General features: G+C 45.0%; 1 protein-coding gene across 1 annotated transcript in view; it reads right to left on the bottom strand.

The window, feature by feature from the left end:
- The window catches only part of P3H1 (prolyl 3-hydroxylase 1), a 471,788-nt gene extending 455,030 nt beyond the window's left edge, over window positions 1–16,758 (bottom strand). The window contains exon 1 of the mRNA XM_069610462.1: window positions 16,133–16,758. Coding sequence (XP_069466563.1) covers window positions 16,133–16,576 — 444 coding nt within the window. The 5' untranslated portion in view covers window positions 16,577–16,758. The remainder of the gene's footprint in view (window positions 1–16,132) is intronic.
- Window positions 16,759–18,033: the final 1,275 nt, after the last annotated feature.

Below are 18,033 nucleotides of genomic sequence, written 5' to 3'. Positions count from 1 at the left end.
TCCCGTACCGGCACCCTTCATTACGGGAGCGCCAGGGTCGTAATGAGGCCCTCTGTGTCTGGTACTTAACTGGGGTTTCTTAAAGTTCAATCGCACACAAGTTCTTTGTTCATACAATGTTGCCGCTTGGAAACTTGAGCATAGCACAGTTCGATCTGCTATCAGTTTCTCCTGACTTACCGGTTATGCTGAATTCGTTGGCGTTGCTTTACTGTCGGAGTTAAGGACTGTACTGCGCTTCTCTCCGCCTTGGCTATCAATGAAGGAGGGCGCATGTACCTTTGACACACGCTACACCGCTCTTCAGCTGGAATTCCTGGTCTAATGTTTCTTTTCCTGGAGGCTTCTTTAAAGTCGTGAGCCTTTCATGAAAATGACGAGGGTAACTCCCTCCTTGTCGTCCTCTCTGGTCTTGCCACCTTTCTCGTTGGTTTAAACTGCCATCTCGGGAATAGCTGCTTTCTCGTGCCTTTGGCCTTGCTCGGAGTGTGCTTTCATGCTCTGCCTTTTATCCGTTTGTGGAAGTGTGATGAAAGTCAGGTGTGTGTAATTATCAGTAATTGCCAGACTCTGCCTGACCATTGCGTTGGGACACGTCAGGTATATGGCTCCGGTGTTAGTCTGTTGTCATGCATAATGAACTGTCCACGAGTCAGTGTTTGTGGCGGGAAAGGGGAAGGGGTTGAGTTTCTAAGTATCCTACCTGTAGGATGGGGAAAAGGTGTCATAAGAAAGGCAATACTGCGTCTCACCCTTCGGCGTCCCACCTCCACTCCCTGAAGACCCTCCCATCCAGGTGATCCTCCCGCACTGGTCCACCTCCAAGAACTGGATCCAATAGCAATGGCCGTATCCTGGCCACCTGGATGACACATCACCGGGGAATAGTGGGTGAGACACCTTCAGGTTTCTCACACTCCCTTCTCCGATCCTTGGGGACTAGGTAAGGTTTATCCAGGGGAGACAAGGAGCAGACAAAATTAGGAAAATATTGGACATAATCCGATTAGTCCATGAGGGGAAGAGATGCTTGCCAGATCTCACTGGAAGCAGCAAAGGCAATCAACTGGGTGAAATGGGAAAGGGCAGAAATAGGGGGCAACTTCATGTGTTGGTAGGAGTCATGCACAATGACCCGAAAGTTAAGATCTGAATAGGGTGTACTATCAGGGGAATTCCACCTGCACAAAGGAACAAGACAGAGTTGCTTCCTCTCGCTGCTATTCTTTGCTCTGGCAGTAAGTGAGGGAGCAGAGTTTAAAATGTCTATTTGCGGACAATATTCTGCTGTACTCAAACCCAGAAAGCTTGCCCAAGCATTTGTTGGATGAACTGCAGGAGTATGCGAAATTAGTGGGGTTAAAGATGAACTGCTCCAAGACATATGTCTTTCCAACTGCCTGCAAGGAGGGCGTAAAGGGTTTTATAGGGGATACGGAGGGAATACAAAAAGTTAAATTTTTTGTTGTTTATTTAATTTTTATAGAGCGCCAACTTCGCCCATGGGCCTCAGAGCGCTACAATGTAACAAACAATGATAAAGAGAACATAAAAACAGAAAACAGAATTTAGCAAATCAATCAATTACAAGTCTTAGATCCGTATTAGGTAAGGGTGTTCAAAACTTGTTACAAATATTCAGGAAGAAAGGTTACTCTGCCACAACCAATGATGATATGAGGTTATTTATAACACGCTTAATACCCAGTGGTTTCTAAGTGCAGTCCCGGGGATCGAACCTGTGTTGCTCTGTGTCGTCTTGCTTCCAAGGTGAGAACGTTGCGGCTGAGCTATCCTCCCGAGACAATCCAGGCCATTCATTGAGGCCTTCTCCTTGATTTGGACTCTTCGCAAGAATCTTATGTCCATAGCTCTAAAACAACTTTCGCCAATTGTGGATCGTAACCAAGCCAGGGCTTTGTTTAACAAAGCTTCTCTTGGCTATGGTTTATCCAACTTGTGGACATTCACAATGATCATATTTCTTCGGTCAGCAGTCCAACCTTTCAGGAATGGGTCAGTAATCTCTGGCATAGATGACTTACGAATACATAGGACCCTGGTGGATGAGGAGTACGACAGGTGGTTCATGGGCTTCCTGGCTTTCAAAAGATCAGATGAGCCTGCAGATACCTCGAAGGTTGGGATGATGGAGCCATCCAATATAGCTGTTTTAGGCACTGAACCCTGGGATACTCCTTGGTCACAGGTAGGTTGGTAACATACTTCACGTTAGTTTGGCAGCTCAGCTCTGCTTTATTGGTAACTGTCTGTATTGCAGTAATGTCTGTTTGGCATTCTCTGTCCGAAAACAAATGGTGAAATGTTCTTCTCAAAGTACTCAACCCAACACTCTTACATTTGATCAGATCACAAATAATTCTCTACTTAACGGTTTGCCAGTTATTATTGGCGTTTGTTACCTTTGCAAAGAGCTTCGGAATCGGAATAAACTTCTGCAAGGACAATATCCATACTTTCGGAGGGAGAGTGCATTGCATCTAATATCACAGACGTTAACAGGGATGGAATTTGAATTTCTGGAGAATGCTCGAGTTGAGAGGTCTCCGGGGGTCCAATGTTTTCACTTTGTTCACGTTGAGTGGTCTGAGAGGGACCATTATTATGCCTTTGTTGTCCCACGGCAGGCATGCACTCTTTTAGCACAACCTTACTGATGGACGACAAAACTGGAGGTTGGCCGCAACCATCAATCAGCAGACCAGAGGATTTACAAAGGTCATTGAGATGTAAATCCCTTTTCTCTTTTTGTAACCACTGCCTTCTTAAGGAACTTCTAGCTTGAATATCAAGCATGCATTAGTCGCCCAGCGTTGAAGGAACAACTGTTATGCATAATCCTATGCAGTTTCCTTAGGGAGCACTACAGATGATTAGGACTACAGGTATATGCAATAAATCCCCTTTGGTATCAGTCTGTACCACAAAGATTTAGTTGGTAGCTGTGGCTGAGCAGTCAGACTTATATCCAGAGGGATATAAGCAGTATTCAGGGTTTACACAATAGGACTACAGTACTGTGGAACAAGGAAACACTGACCAAAGCTTTGTATCAAAAAGAATATATATATTTATTTTACACACTCTTAAATCCACACACAAATCACTATCATTAAAGCAAGTTAAAACAGTCAAGAAAAGTATACACAACTCCCTATTTAAATTGTAGACAAGTTTGAGCAAGGGTGAAAACTGAGCAAAACGGCACATTGTAAACCAAGCAGAAAGGGCACTCTAACAATTTCTTCAGAGGGAGGGAAAGGACAAGTCATACAGGGTTAGACTCCTAAACACACCAGCAACACATCCCAATTGGATTGTGAACAAGTTAGGCAAGGCAGTACTTTAGCATAAGCAATACTTAGGTAAAACCCGAGCAAAATGGCACTTCACCAATATAGAAAGGGGAAGGAAAGGTGGTTATAAGAGTTTAGATGCACCAACACATTTCTTAGTGACAAGCAATCTAGAGAAGGCAGTTGTAACAGATTTAGCCAGAGTCAATAGGCCTGTGCCAGAGTCAATGGTACAAGGCAAAGTGCCCAGGATCAAACGGTTCTAGTAGCTGCAGTCAAGTCTTTGTTTAACGATTTGAAAAGGCGGTTGCAGAAGGTAAAAAGATAATGTCAGACGAAAGGGGCGGCCAGCCCAGAAGGTAAGTAAAGGATTTAAAACACCTTTAGCAGTACCCAACGAAACGGGAGGCCTGGCGGGACAATGTACCTTGAAAGTGGAAGAGGTTCCTGTGGTGGCAGTAGTTCCTGGCAGTTCCTGCAGTTCGGGAGATCCAGCAGAGGAAGAGAGGCCCTCGTCATGGAGGAAGGTTCGAGTTACTGCACTGCCCAGGGATGAAGCCAGCCGCGGTGATGTCCCAAACACCTAGACAACTTTAAGCAGTTCAAGGCCATGACAATGGCAGGTGCTATAAAGATATCACATAACTGTGGGATCCGATAAATGCCATTTTAAAGGTCCACGAGGCAGAGTGTACATTCTGCCACTGTGCAACATGACACAGGTCATTACTACGGGGAAGTTGCATTGTAGGGTGAAAAGGAATGGCTTTTTAAAAAAAAAATGCAATGTTACTAGTGTTACTATACTCTACAGCAGTTTGCGGTGATGGCAGAACGAAATAATGGGTACGCTCCTTTAAATCGCTGTTGTGGTGGACGGGTGCCTGGCTATCCGGTCTCCTAGTGCAGGGCACTGGCGATTCGACCAAGGCAGGTCCTGGAAGGCTATTGGCGAACTGGTTGGCCCCACCAGCTCAAGGGAAGAAGACTCTTGCAGGTGAAGATCTCCTCGAGTTGTTGGAGAAAAGTGCTGAGGATCTGCAGCAGGGCTTCACCGGTGGTTCCGTCGTTGCAGATGTCTTCAGCTTCTCTCCTCTTCGGGTTTCTTAGTTCCAGTGGCGACGTCTTGTCCTCCAGTCCTCAGAGCCTTGCTTTTATGCAGAAAAAAACCCATTCATACAGCCTAGCTGTCACTCACACAGTGGGGTGGCTCTCCTGGGGAGATAACCCCCCAGCCTATCAGGGCAGAGTGCGACTTGGGTTGCCTAGGTAATCCTGTCCAGGGTGCCTATTCCACCCCCCCCCCCCCACACATCCTGTCTACCCCAGACTCAGTGGCGCCGAAAGGAGGGCTTCTGTGCAGAAGCACGCCAAAAGGACAAACAAAGGATACCGACATGGGTTAGGATTTCAGAGACAGACACAAGAAAGAAATATTATCAAAGATATGGCAATAAAACCTACCGTGGTAAAGTTAATAATAAAATAAGCCCGTGGTATGTTAGGGCCTGTCAGTAAAAGTGGTAGTCTCGAACAATGGGAAAATCCCATAGGGAAATATTTGCGGTCGAATATTTACGGTAGTAACCATTGCCACCAGCCAGAAACTTTGGAGAGAGGGACAGGACGGTACCCCCTTGAAAATGAGCACCAGGGAAAAACTATTAACCCTTTCCAGTACTTCCATATTAAGATGGGTTGTACTGGTTTTGTTCATAACTATTGACTAGTAAAGTCAATGGGGACTTTACATGCCCTGGGAGACAGTAGTCAGTCCCAGGGTATGGAGTCTATGTTTGGGGGCCCCTAGGACACCCCTGTGTTACTTCACTGAGGGTGCTGTGTAACACACATGTAAAATGATGATACCTGTGAGGGTGAGAAAAATCCCATAGACCATAAGCACAAAAGATAGTCTAAAACACACATCAGCAAAATGTCTAAGAGTGGGAAAAAGAGTCTCACTCTTAGCGGGAGAGAAAACTAAACCCTTCAAACCCAGCAAAGCTGCTGGGGGTCTCTATAGGTAAGGGAAATGAACCTTAGAAGAGAATTCTCCCTAACAACAACCAACTCATTCGGTAACAACAGGGAAGGAAAGCCTGCTTTATCACTAGCATGTTTAGGGACCTCTAAAGTCACATGGTGCTCAGGTATATGGGGGGTTCGAGGACACATCGACAGGGCTCAATGCTATTCTATATGTGGTTGCTCTAGTGACAGGTATTTTGATATAAAGGAAAGAGAATAGAGCCAATAATACAAGACCCCCGTTCGTGCCCACCAAAAGGAGATTAGCTAATAAAGGTGGGCCCAACAGACCAGCTACACCAATTACAAAGACTTAACCGTTAAATGCACCCAGATGCCAGAAAGCACACAGGCAACAGTAAGCAATAAGCATAGAACGACATTCAACAGAGCTCCCCGAGGATGATGTTACATGAGGCTTCCAGCTCTGCCACTATAATCTGCCTGGGATTGATATCGGAGAACAGCCACTGCCACCGCCACCGCCTAGTAAACCGCCTGTGCCACAGCTCCCAAACCGGCGCCGAACCCAGTTCAAGCTCCGAAGGTCAAGCTACAAGTTCGAGCTCCGCGGTCGAGCTCTGGCAGTGGACAAACAATCGAGAAGAGAAGAGAAGGAGAATATAGGATATTGAGGAAAAATGATTGCGAGACCTCACAAGAGTATATGACCTTAATTGTGAACCCCTTTTAAGAATACTGAGGGCTAACCTCAATAGATGGAATACATGAACAGTCACATAGCTGGATCAAATGACCTTAAAAAAGATTAACCTATTGCAGACGGTGTAGTTCCTTTTTACAATGCTTCTGGTAAGAATTCACATAGTTAATCACAAAATAGCCAGATTTATATGGGGCTGGAGGAGAGCTAAAGGAGGAGGGAGGCTTTCGACTTCCCGATATGGAGATATATTTCAAGGCTGCCCAATTCAGAATATTTCTGGAACGCATGACCGAAACATTTAGAACATATCGGACATTTCTGGAAGATTCTTCGACACATACAAAAAAGGTTAAGAACTATTTATGCACATCAATCAGAAATGTGCCAAATAAAGCAAGAAATCACAATGTGTTGGGAATCATTTAGGACATATGGAATGACAATGCGAAGAACAAACCCCTACACTCCTGTTCCTCCCAAATGAGTTCTCTATGCGTGGAACCAATAGATGTATGTACAACAGATGGGACGGCATCTCAGGTACAGTGGAAAAAGTATAGAATATGAACAAGTTAGAAACTAGTTATTGGACGAAAGGTTTGGTGTCTTCCACTACCGGAGGATAAAGGGAACAGTTTTAAGGGCTGAATTTAAGGACAAGTGAAGATGTGAACTTACTAAGGTGGGCGGTATATGGAACACAGCCCAAAGTAGGAAAGGGCTGAAATTAAAGCTGTATAAACCAATTCTATATACTGGACCAAGAGAAGGTCTGAGATTTAGGGTCAATGGGAGAAAGACTGAGACATGTGCTCCCTGAAAAGTATTTGCTCCCTGAAAAGTTATCGAAAGAGATCTATAATATCATGTCCCGGGGGAATCAATTAATGCAATGACCATCAATTTTTTAATATTGCAGAGATGGCACTACGACCTGGTAAAAATATTCAGAATGTTCCTGGAGTGCTTACCTAAATGCTGAGAGGGGGCGATAGTCCAGGAACATATTTCTATGTGTGGTGGAGATGCCCATGTATTCAGGTCAATTGGACTAAGCTCCTGAGTTGGATCAAAGAAATTGCGAGGGAAGGTCTGGAACAAAAAACGGACTATGTTATCCAGCATTTCCCCTAGAGAATATGAGGCCTCTATGCATTTCATAGGATTTAGGAGACACTGCTTAGAGTAGGGAGGCTTGTGGTGGCACAAAAATGAAAGACGGTTTCCCCCCCAAACAGGAGCAGACTGTCTCCTCAAGGTTTTAGAGGTTGTTTTGATGGAGATGCACACATGTATGGCTCATGTCGATGTGGGAAAGTTTACGGGGGAATGGTGGGCCTGTCTGAAGAAACCTGCTGCAAACCCCTTCCATGAAAAATGTCATCCTTCCTGTTCACGGAGGGTGGGTGGTAGGGATTATATGAATAAGGGTGGGGGACAAGAGGTTTGTGGCGTCAGAGGGGCAAAGATAAAGAAAGTAAAAGAGTCAACACCTCCTACTCCTGCACCCCGATAAGGCTGATGCATAATGAAATGTATGAGGAAGAGCAAAGACAAGGATGGTGGAGTGGAGAACTTTATGGGTTGCAAGAATCTAACGGGCACCCCTCCCTAATCTGAAGACAGTTGTAAAAAAACATTTAAGGGACATCGTGAACATTTTAGGTTTACAGAAGGTATGGGAGGTTAAGGTCCACCTCTGTTGATTTATTTTCATTAAATGCAGTGCCGAACAATGCTCATGTGACTTTAGTATGCTTATGACTAGAGGCAAACATTCAAATTGCAAACTACTAGCCAGCCATAAAAGGTCACTGGACACCTCAATTCAATTTCTTTCTCGCCTAGGGCCTAATTCACCGAAGCGTTTTATAATGGCAAAACCCCATTGGAAAACAATCTGTGAATTAGGCCCTTAGAGTCAAATATCACAAGCCAACAGCTAGTGGCAAATGCACTTTTTGCACCCTGTCATGACCTTTTCCTTGTTAATATGGAATGAAATTGATAATTGCATACCCAATATTGTTCTGCTTGATGATTGTAAAGAATTGAACCTTAATAAAAAATACCAGTCTATTAATCTAACCGGCCAACTGCGCCACTACCATCCTAATGTAATCGATATATTCAGAAAAGTAAGTAAATCAGCTGCTAATGAATTAAAGACAATTTATTGTGTCGTCTACATTATTGATACAGTCAGCCTACATGTGTTTTAGAACTTTCAAAAGGTCTTTTTCAGGGCAACTATGATTATGGTTTGGTACTTTAGTTCCGATGCTGCTCAGCAAAGTCATATTATTCTGCTCTGCAATAGTTTCTGTATCTTTTGGCAAATTTCTCTATACAAGTATTTTTAGACCTCAACGAGTAATGCGCTCCTCCAGGGGGAATTCTGTACAATGTTCATCTCTATATTGTGAACTCCTTTGTTCTTCCAATTGTTCATTTTCTCTATTCACATATATCTTGGGCAGTTCCCATAACAGTAGCAAAAACAAATGCTGTTCGGTAAACTTCAGGCCAGTAATGTAGAGGACACAATAAATTGTGTTTAATTAATCATTTGTAGTTCGGATGTCCAAAGTTAGAGGGCTTATTTGGAGGAAGGAACCTTGCTGGCATGTGACCAATAGACATATATATATATATAACTTATGTTCCTCGAGAAGGATGGCACGCACATGAGAAAGACTCCAAGAAATGTTGCCTCGAAAGTATAGTTGCCAAACTTGAAGGACATTCATAAAATCTTCGGTTTTAAAAACAAACAATGCTTAAGGGACAGTTCCTTAAATATGCTAAGATTGTTTTTTCCGGAATGCTGCCGCATTTATTAGCCAAAGAAAATAGCTTCCATCGGATCAGAAAATGGAACAATTTCCAAACTGTATAAGAAACTAGTAATGGGAAAATATCTCTGGAACGAAAGGTAGGAATGGATGAATAACAGGAACTCTATTGAAAAGTTTAAGGGGAATAAAGATCTTCTCGCTGGTGCAGAAATCCTCTAGAAATGCAGATTTAAACTGATGAAATGTAACACCCTAATATACTACACAAAGCTATGCTGGGCCCAGTCAATCTGAAGGACTGAGACAGCTACCAAATGCCTGTGGGAAGAATTAAAAGGAGGGGAGGATAAGAGAAGAGGGAAGAGATGCTTTGAAGGAAGCTTGCGAGTTTCCGATCCCTCCATCAATACACAGAGAAACAGCTACCTGGAAAGAGGTACTGCACATACTGGCAACTCTGCAGCAGTTACTCTGGAGAGGGTTACACCAGAGAACGGACACCCAGGCGGGTATGCTGCTGGGAAGAAGGTGGACCTAGAAATGAGGTAGCCGAGACATGAAAGAAGGGTGACAAATAACATCTGCATGAAGAGGGCGGGGAGAAGAAATGTCCTTTGTTGTCCAACCACATTAAGGAACCCAAGGTCTAGAAAAGACATCAATTGAATGCTGAACGAACCCAAGGCATGGGAGAGGCCACAAGTAAATGCTGGATGAACCCAACCCTGGCAGAAGTGTTGCCGGAAACACAGTTTAAGCTGGAAAACGATCAAGCTGAGGTAAAACATCAGAAAAGGAACCCAAGAAGCCTAGTACCTTGGAAAGGTGCTGATAAGACTGCAGTGAAATCAGGAAGACAAAAGGAGTCCAGACTGTGAGTAAGCCCTGGAAGAGCTCTCTCAGGAACACTTATTTATTTTGCTCGAGTAGGGCTGTACATTTAAGAGTTGGGTCTATGAACTATTTTAGCTAGCCAGTCCTTATAACATTTATGTTGAAAGCTTTGGGTAGCCAGGTGGCTAAATACCTGTTAAAACAAGGATTTGTATCTTTCTGTTGGCTGCATCTTGTGGACATTGATTTGTAAACTATGGTGTCCCGGGAGGCACAAAGACTCTTTTAAAAATAGGTTTGGAACCATGGACATCTGAAGAAACCCCTGTTATGTGTTGAACCATCCTTGAAACAATTTGCTTTAGGAACACCCTTATTGTTTGGAGATATTACCCCTTGTTCCTACAGACAATGTATCCAACCTTTTCTCTGATCAAAGACTAAATTAAGCCATGCTTTTGAACCGCAATTGTTTAGTGTCACATGGCTAGATGCAACAAACTGAAGGGATTCAGTTACATGTCGGGGGGATATGAGGGGGGGGAGAATTAGAGGAAACATGGATCACACAATTATTCTCAGGAGGTTGTGATGGAAAAGAAGAAGAAAGGCCAGTTAGAATCTGTCTCTGCAAGCAAGTCAAATGGGGTTGTTTATCCAACTCCTAAATCATCCTAACTCGGACCACTGAGCTATTGCAAACTTTAATCCTAACTGTAGTCCACGTGTAATGTAACCTTAGTATTCGCCTTGCCGAGTGGTATGGCATGTTGTCATTGTTTCATTACAACTAGCCAGAGCAGTACATATACAAAAAAAGAAAACGTGTTTTATGCATCCAGAATGAAGACAAAGGTTTTAAAACTGGCCTTGGTTGCGTCTCTGATGCAGAAGGAGGAACAGGATGTGTGTGCTAAACTGAGGCAAGGTCTCCACTATTTAACAGGACAATGGTAATAACTAGCTTTCATCTGAGTGTATATGGGCTGCGTCCATTGTGTACAAGTAAACAGTAGAAACTCAGCACTATTACCCGTTAATACGGGTAAATAATAGTGAATCTTCACTATGTACCAGAGCAATGTCTACGACTGCTTGCCTCAGACTCGCAGAGCCGTTTTCATAGCATCCAGGTGAAATAGAAACTCTGCACTATTACTGTTTGACCGGATAAATTGTACCAAAGCTGCACTATTTCATCTCATCAGAGCATGGATTCTATTGACTAGCTCCACTCTGTAACTCTATGGAGCGTTTGAGAAAAAGAAGGGAAACTTCTGGCACACAGGCTGAAGGTAGCTGAAAGTGATCGCTTTCTCAATGCAATTAGAGAGCCAAGTAATATGTTGAAAACACAACAAAAATAGATAAATGTTCTGTTCCACGACTTCTATGAAAAACTCTACAAATCGGAACTGACTTGTGAGAATGCTGCGATAGAAAACTTCCTGAATTCATTAGACATTTCTCAACTGTGACGTGACCAAACGGCAAGTCTTGAAGGGAGAATGGAAGTTGAAGATATTCGTCTGGCCATCTCTAAACTTACTGTGGGCATGTCACCAGGCACGGATGGATTGCCTGTAGAGTTTTATAAGATCCTACAGTTATACCATCGTTAATCCATGGGAACCAGGTCGGCCCTGTCACTGGGAGGGCTGTGGCTGACAATATGAGACGCCTGTTACCAATTGCACAAAGACATAAATAACCAGTTGCCGCTGCAGTAATCTCGCTGGATGCCGAGAAGGCGTTTGATCGTGCGGAATGGGCCTTCCTGTTCTTGTGCTTAGACCAGATGAAATTTGGCCAAGACTTTAAGCGTTGGGTATGGCTATTATACACGAATCCATCTGCAAGTGTACTTACAAATGGCCTCATTTCGAATGCTTTCCAGCTTCATAAGGGTACCAGACAGGGCTGCCCGCTTTCGTCATTGTTCACCTTGTCGATGGAACCATTGGCAGTGTTATTGCGAGCCGAAGACAATCTTCAACCAATAATTGGGAAGGATCATGAAAATCTCCTTTGGCTCTGCGCCGATGATCTACTGGTGGCCCTACAGGATCCAGCAAATTGCATACCTTACATGACGCAAGATATCCAGCAGTTTCCTTAGTTTCTGGTTATAAGGTGAATTAGGGCAAGTCTGAAATCCTCCCAGTGAACAGTATTTGCCTGCGACACCTGTGCTCAATTCCAGTTCACCCGGTGTCCGAAAAAGATGAAATATTTGGGCGTTTGGATTGGTGATTAAGTTGTCAACAATGAATCTTACAATGATCCTACCAAAACTCTAATCTGACCAAGAAAGATGGGGACTTTTGAAAATGTCCACGTGGAGCAAGATTAATTGTATAAAAATGAATTTAGCACCACGAGTAAATTATATTTTATCTATGCTTCCTATCAAAGTACCAGGACATCTCTTTAAAGAAATTGACAGAATCATGCAAAAGTTCACCTGGGGCGAAAAACCACCAAGACTTGCAATGTGGAAAACGTAACTCCCCTTAAAGCGAGGGGGAATTCCTCGAACTTACCGAACTTCGACGACTATCATCTATCATTCACAACTCGTCATATATGCAAAATCATAGAAATAGGTGAGGAACAAACAAAATTTAGCTTGCAGTGCAGTGCTTTGTCGCAGTTCGATCCAAAAGCCTTACTGACGACCGAGAAAAAAAGCATCTAAAAAAGGGATTAATCCACTGACTGAGTTCTTACAGGACTGTTGGCCTGATATTTCTAAGCGCTTGGGTTCTGAGCCTTACTTGTTCCCGGACGCTTCCATCTGGCTTAACCCGGCTTTGAAATAACAGGGAAAGGTCCTATTTTGGCTAGGATGGTTTTTAACAGGCATAAAATACCTTAAAGATCTGATTGAAGGTGACAAATGGATATCATATGCACAATTAAGCCATTCATTTAACATGAATGATTGCACACATGCAGAATATAGGAGACTGAAGAGCATTATTAGTGCAAGTATTGATGTGTCTCAATTGACGGCTCAGAATGTAGCTTGGTCAACTTTACAGACCTGCAAAAGTGCATCCCATCCTGCAGCTACTATGTATGGAGTCTTAAAGGCTTGCCGTAAAGGAGACCCATGGTTGCCAGCCATCTAGGCCGAAGAGCTGGGGGGGAAGATGTTGATCTGAATTCTTGGCAGCGATGCTGTGGAAATACACGCCTAGTGAGTATGGACTGGGCCCTTAGAGCTTCACAGACAAAGCTCCTTTTTAGGTCTTAACTGGACACCCGTAAGGTTATTCAAAAAACACCTTCTAGAGAATGAACTTTGTTGGAAGTGTAAAAACGCAAGAGGCACCCTATGTCATTTGATCTGGTTCTGCCCAAAGACTAAGATGTTTTGTGAGGGTGTATGTGAGAGGTTGGGTTTGGTTCTGTGTTGTACAGGCCCTATGACTGCCTCTTTACTGGTTCTGGGAGATGTGCCTCTGATGGAGGAAGTCTCATTCAACAAAAGGATCTAACTTCTCTGCGCTTGCATGATTGCAAAGAAAATTATATTAAGATCTTGGAAATCGAGTGGCTCCTTTTGTATCAACGACTGGGTGAAGGAGCTGCTCACCATTTCCACCTATGAGAAAGTTATCCACAAACAAGCAGGAGACATTGATACGTTTTGGGACATACGGGGAAGCTTCCTTGAGGTATATGGTTGATGTGTGGGTTACATTTGTATAATGCTGTTTTCTGGAGATCTCATTGCCAATATTCTATGTTTTACTATGCTTTTTTCCACAGCATACCATGGATCTCATAACCTTATCGAGGTGTGGTGCTCTCCATGGTTCATGCAGCTGGCTGTTGAAATTATTTGAGTTCATGATCTATAACTTTTTGCTGACTTTGCTTCTTTCCCTTGCCCTCATTATTGGATTTAATGAGCTAATTTATTACTGTTATTACCTAGTTGTATGGTATACTTATGTTTTATTTTATTGTTGGGTATTTGGCTGGTTATTGTTGTATTTTATTTGTTTATATTGCAAAATAAAAATGTTGAATTTGCAAAAAGAGAAAAAGAAGGGAATCTGCAGTTTCTGCACCGTTTGCCGGGCAGATTATACAAAGAACTAAACAGACATTGACACATACATCCCACAGATGCTGGTAAACTCCTTCCCAAGTAAACATGTGGAAGCAAGAACAGTGGAGCTCTTGAATCTAATACACCAATCTCCCACTGAAGACAATACAAGTGGTGCATTCTTCAGTTCTATCTCAGTTCATGGTCTCAATATGTACATCTTTTGTAGAAGCACGTGCAGCAGTTCATACAACCCCTCGCGCTGCCTGTATTAAATCCATACCATTTCTACCAAACAGTGGTAGTGTTTACGTATGCCTGGCTTCTGGCCACAAAGCACAGATTATGCACTATTTACTCTGCATCCGGGCAGAAAAGTAGCATCTATTTGTGAAGACGATGGATAAATAGTGCAAATAACTACCATTTACCGGCATGATGGGTAAATAAACGATTACTATCGTATGTACCGGGAGGCCGCGTAAGAACCTCTCGACTGACACGCAAAAAACTAAAAAAAGAAAATCGAAATTCGGGTCGGAAACGTGGTTAGGTTTCCAAAAAAAACAGTCAAATATATACCAACACACATGGAATCCTATGAATGCTAAGTGAACAAACTGCTAGTCTAAACAGTTAGCAAGCTTTTATTTCAAATTGGAATATATATCATTATTGGAACAAGTGATATATCAATTTGCATTAAAATGATGGGGGACGAGGCAAATCGGTGCGATTTAGCATTACATCGTTTTATGGTTTCGGGGGGCAAACAAATAATCAGAAAAGGGAAACGCGTGAAGATATGTTGCAGTTAATGAAGAATCATGCATATTTCTGAGGGAAGAGGGGCGACGCGAGTCTCGCACGTGCACGGATGTTGGATGCAGACAATTTAAATCTCAGACTCCAGAAGCCGTCGGTCGGATGATGTGTAACGTGGACACTTGAGATGGGCTGAAGGGGGAGGGCGCTAATCCCCCTCCAGTGCGGCACATACAGACATAGTAGGAGGGCACTAGCTCCCCACCTTCTACTGACGTGGCAATGCTGGATCTACACCTCTGAACGGGGGACTGACTGTCTGCAGCGTGCAGCCTCCTCGGGGCACTTAGAGCCTGCCTATCAGTACAGTGCCTCCGAACTCCCACTCACCGCCCAGAGCACCCACCACTAATCGTCTGCATTCATCACACCCAGAGCAGGCTTGCATGGGTTTTATGACCGACTTTTTACAGTACGTAGCTGCAGCTAGCCCGGGATGCTGCCTGTCCAACAAGATGCCCTCCCCGCTCATTTTCTAATACGGTTCCTTGGCTGGTAGACCCATTATTTTGAAACATGTCGCCTAGGGGCACACATTTAGTCCCAACGGTGTACTGTTGACAATTAAGCAGATACAGTATGATAATATTTTAGGAATGATGCATGTATGCCAAGCAGCAGTGGAGTATCCAGCATTGCAGGAGGGGGCGAGCCACGAACAAAGCCCAGCAACTCACCCTCGACCCCCCCCCCCCAAATGCAGTGCATGCAATTCCATACGGTCTCATTCGTGCCCACAAACTGCCCACCCCTGCCCCAAACTACTTTTTTGGTAACGTTTGTGGCAGATGGCGTTTTAACACATAAAATAAAAATTGGCAAGCAAGGATGCTAATGCTTACTCGTCTGCTACCAAGCTCCTAAGGGCCATTTAATCAAATTGCCAGTACCCCCAAATTGCTTGACACTCCCCATGGCTGCTTTCCCACCCTCGCATCATGATCACTCTTATGCTCGAGTTCCCTTGCGGCTGCGTCCGCGCGCCGGCCCCCAACTATCGTAGATTTCCGAGGGCCAGTCCTGACACGTTGAACAAAAATGACATTTCGACTTTGCATTTTTGGAGGCCGGTGCTCAATACGTCCGTGTCTTCTTCACGGACCATTTCTCCCAACCTCAGGGATGCTTCTCCCCTGCTCAGCTCGGTGATCAATAAAGGAGTCCATGAGCAGAGACCCAAGCCTTCCATTCCCGAAAAAGTGGCATCAGGTTCTGAAGTCTACTTGGCTCAAATTAACGGACAGTTAACCATTCGTGTGTAAAAACAAAAACCAATAAAAGCAATAGTCCAAGTGCTTCGATGCATGTATTCAAACCAGTGGCGCAGTAAACATGCCTAATGCATAGAAGTAGGTTCTCAAAGGGGATAGTTGGCCCTGTGGCAGCGTCCCACACCCCCACCACAGTGGAGTAACTTTGCTGAAAATGTTGGTGGGGACATGACATCTGATGAAAAGGTGCCCCAGCCAAATGAATGGGGAAAAATGGTGTGCCATGAAAGTTGGGGGGACAAACACCCCTGCCCCCCCCCCCTTAAAATTCGCCCATACCTCTCCATGTCTGGGTTCCCCGCCCCCAAACGAACAGCGCCTCTCACCTTAAAGTAGGCCACTTGCAAGTAGTTGTAGGGGGACCTCTTATTGAACTCGAGCTCCAGCTCCTCGGCGGTCTGAAAGAAACTTGCGGGGGCCCCGAGGAGGCGCTGCTCGCAGCTCTTCAGGCAGTGGGCTCGGTGCAGAACGGAGCGGAAAAAGCGCAGGTCCTGCAGTGGGCGAGGGTCCTCCGGGCTCCCCGGCTGTACCAGTCCCTCTGATCCCGCGCAGTGCCCCCGGCACCATGTCCTCTGTGTCCGCAGAGCAGTCCGGCTGCGCAGCGCCCTCTCCATGTACAGTATAACCGACGCCCAGTCCCCCCGGTAATACGCCTCCACACCGCTATCATAGAGTAGGTCATGGGGTTCGAGGGGCCCTTCGGGGCTCGGCTGGTACCCAGGGGCAGAGGGCAAGAGCAGGGCGACGAGCAGCATCACCAACACAGCCATCACAAGGGTGAGAGGCAGAGTACTTGGAAAGTAGAAGTCGCGAAGAGACAGAACTGTCTGTACCCGCTGTGTTGGCACCAGTGAAGGACTACAACTGTACCGCAGATGACCACCAGAGGGCACCACCTGTAAGAGTCTAACTCGAAGGACGCCTTGGATTGGCCCATTTGTTATGGGCGAGATGCATGCAGGGGATTGGAATGTCGTTTCGTCTTGCACTGTAAACGAGACGACCACCTTTCATTGGTGTATCAGCTAGAAAACATGTGGCGGCCATGTTCGTATGGGACGCTTGTCTAATCACAGCATCGGAACTGTAAAATGTTTCCTTAGCCCGTCCTCATCTCATATCGGGAAAACTGTCCCGTTCATTATTATTGCTGTGTAGTGTGCGATATTTTAAAGAACACATGCATAGTTTATTTGATGGATTAACTACTTGGAAAATAAACCCTTTCCTCGCATTCGAAATATGCTTCCACGTTTTCGGGAAAATCATGGCCAGGTGTTCTGTTTTTTCGGATTTTGGGATTTTCAGTCCTGAATTTTATGTATTAGGCTATTAGTTAATTGGTTTAAAAATAAATGACCTTAAACAAAAAACAACAATAGTGAACTTCATGATACAATTTTAAAAAAAGGAGAAAAGAAGAAAAAAAGAAAAAAAATAGAAAAAAGAAGACATTCATTGTTGAGGGTGACTGGCGCCCCCCGCGCATCGGCGCAAGCCCCGGCACCAAGGACTGAGACGCACACGTCCGTCTTGGTTCGGGCTTCCCGGTCGCTCTAACCCGGCCGGGAAACGCCCCGTTTATTTGTACTGCACGCGACGGCGTGCAACGACACGCCGCCGCGTGCGCGCCCGTCATCGGGCGGCGCCACACTCCTCCTTTTTCGGGGAGAACCAACAATTACCATTCAGCTATGCACTGCAAACCAAACAACACTGCAATTAGAACAAGTCACAAAAACAACATGGCAACGAGAACAAATCACAAACCCCTGTGCCATGAACACCCCTTTATTGGCATCCACCCGGGTCCCCTTAGCTAGCATTTCTCACCCTCCGGATCCTCAACCAATTGTCCCAGCACGTAATCGGTGAGACGAGCAGGTTTCCCTCGCCCAGCCCTCTGGGGGTACCTCCGGCTCACCTCCGGCACGGGTGATCTGTCCACCGACGGCCCCCGAGCTGGGGACTCCGGCATGCAGGATGGGTCTCCCTCGTTCTCCAGGACTCCTCCCAGGTCCGGATCAGGAGGTGGGTCAGTTCTAGGATCTCTGAGCTTTTTGAAGAAACTTTCATTGCGAGTCACTTCCGACCGTCCATCCGACGGAGTCGCCATGGAGCCCCGGACCGCCACGACATCCAGTGGCTCAGGCTCATACGGCAGGGAGAGCTTCCCATGCGGGTGTCGATTGCGAATGAGAACCTCATCGCCCGGCTCCAGCTGTTG

This window comes from Ambystoma mexicanum, chromosome 8 (genome assembly GCF_040938575.1).
Source record: "Ambystoma mexicanum isolate Mex_15411 chromosome 8, UKY_AmexF1_1, whole genome shotgun sequence".
In the NCBI taxonomy this organism is placed as follows: domain Eukaryota; kingdom Metazoa; phylum Chordata; class Amphibia; order Caudata; family Ambystomatidae; genus Ambystoma; species Ambystoma mexicanum.
Note: the sequence above shows the minus strand (reverse complement) of the source record. Positions and strands in the feature narration are given on the sequence as shown.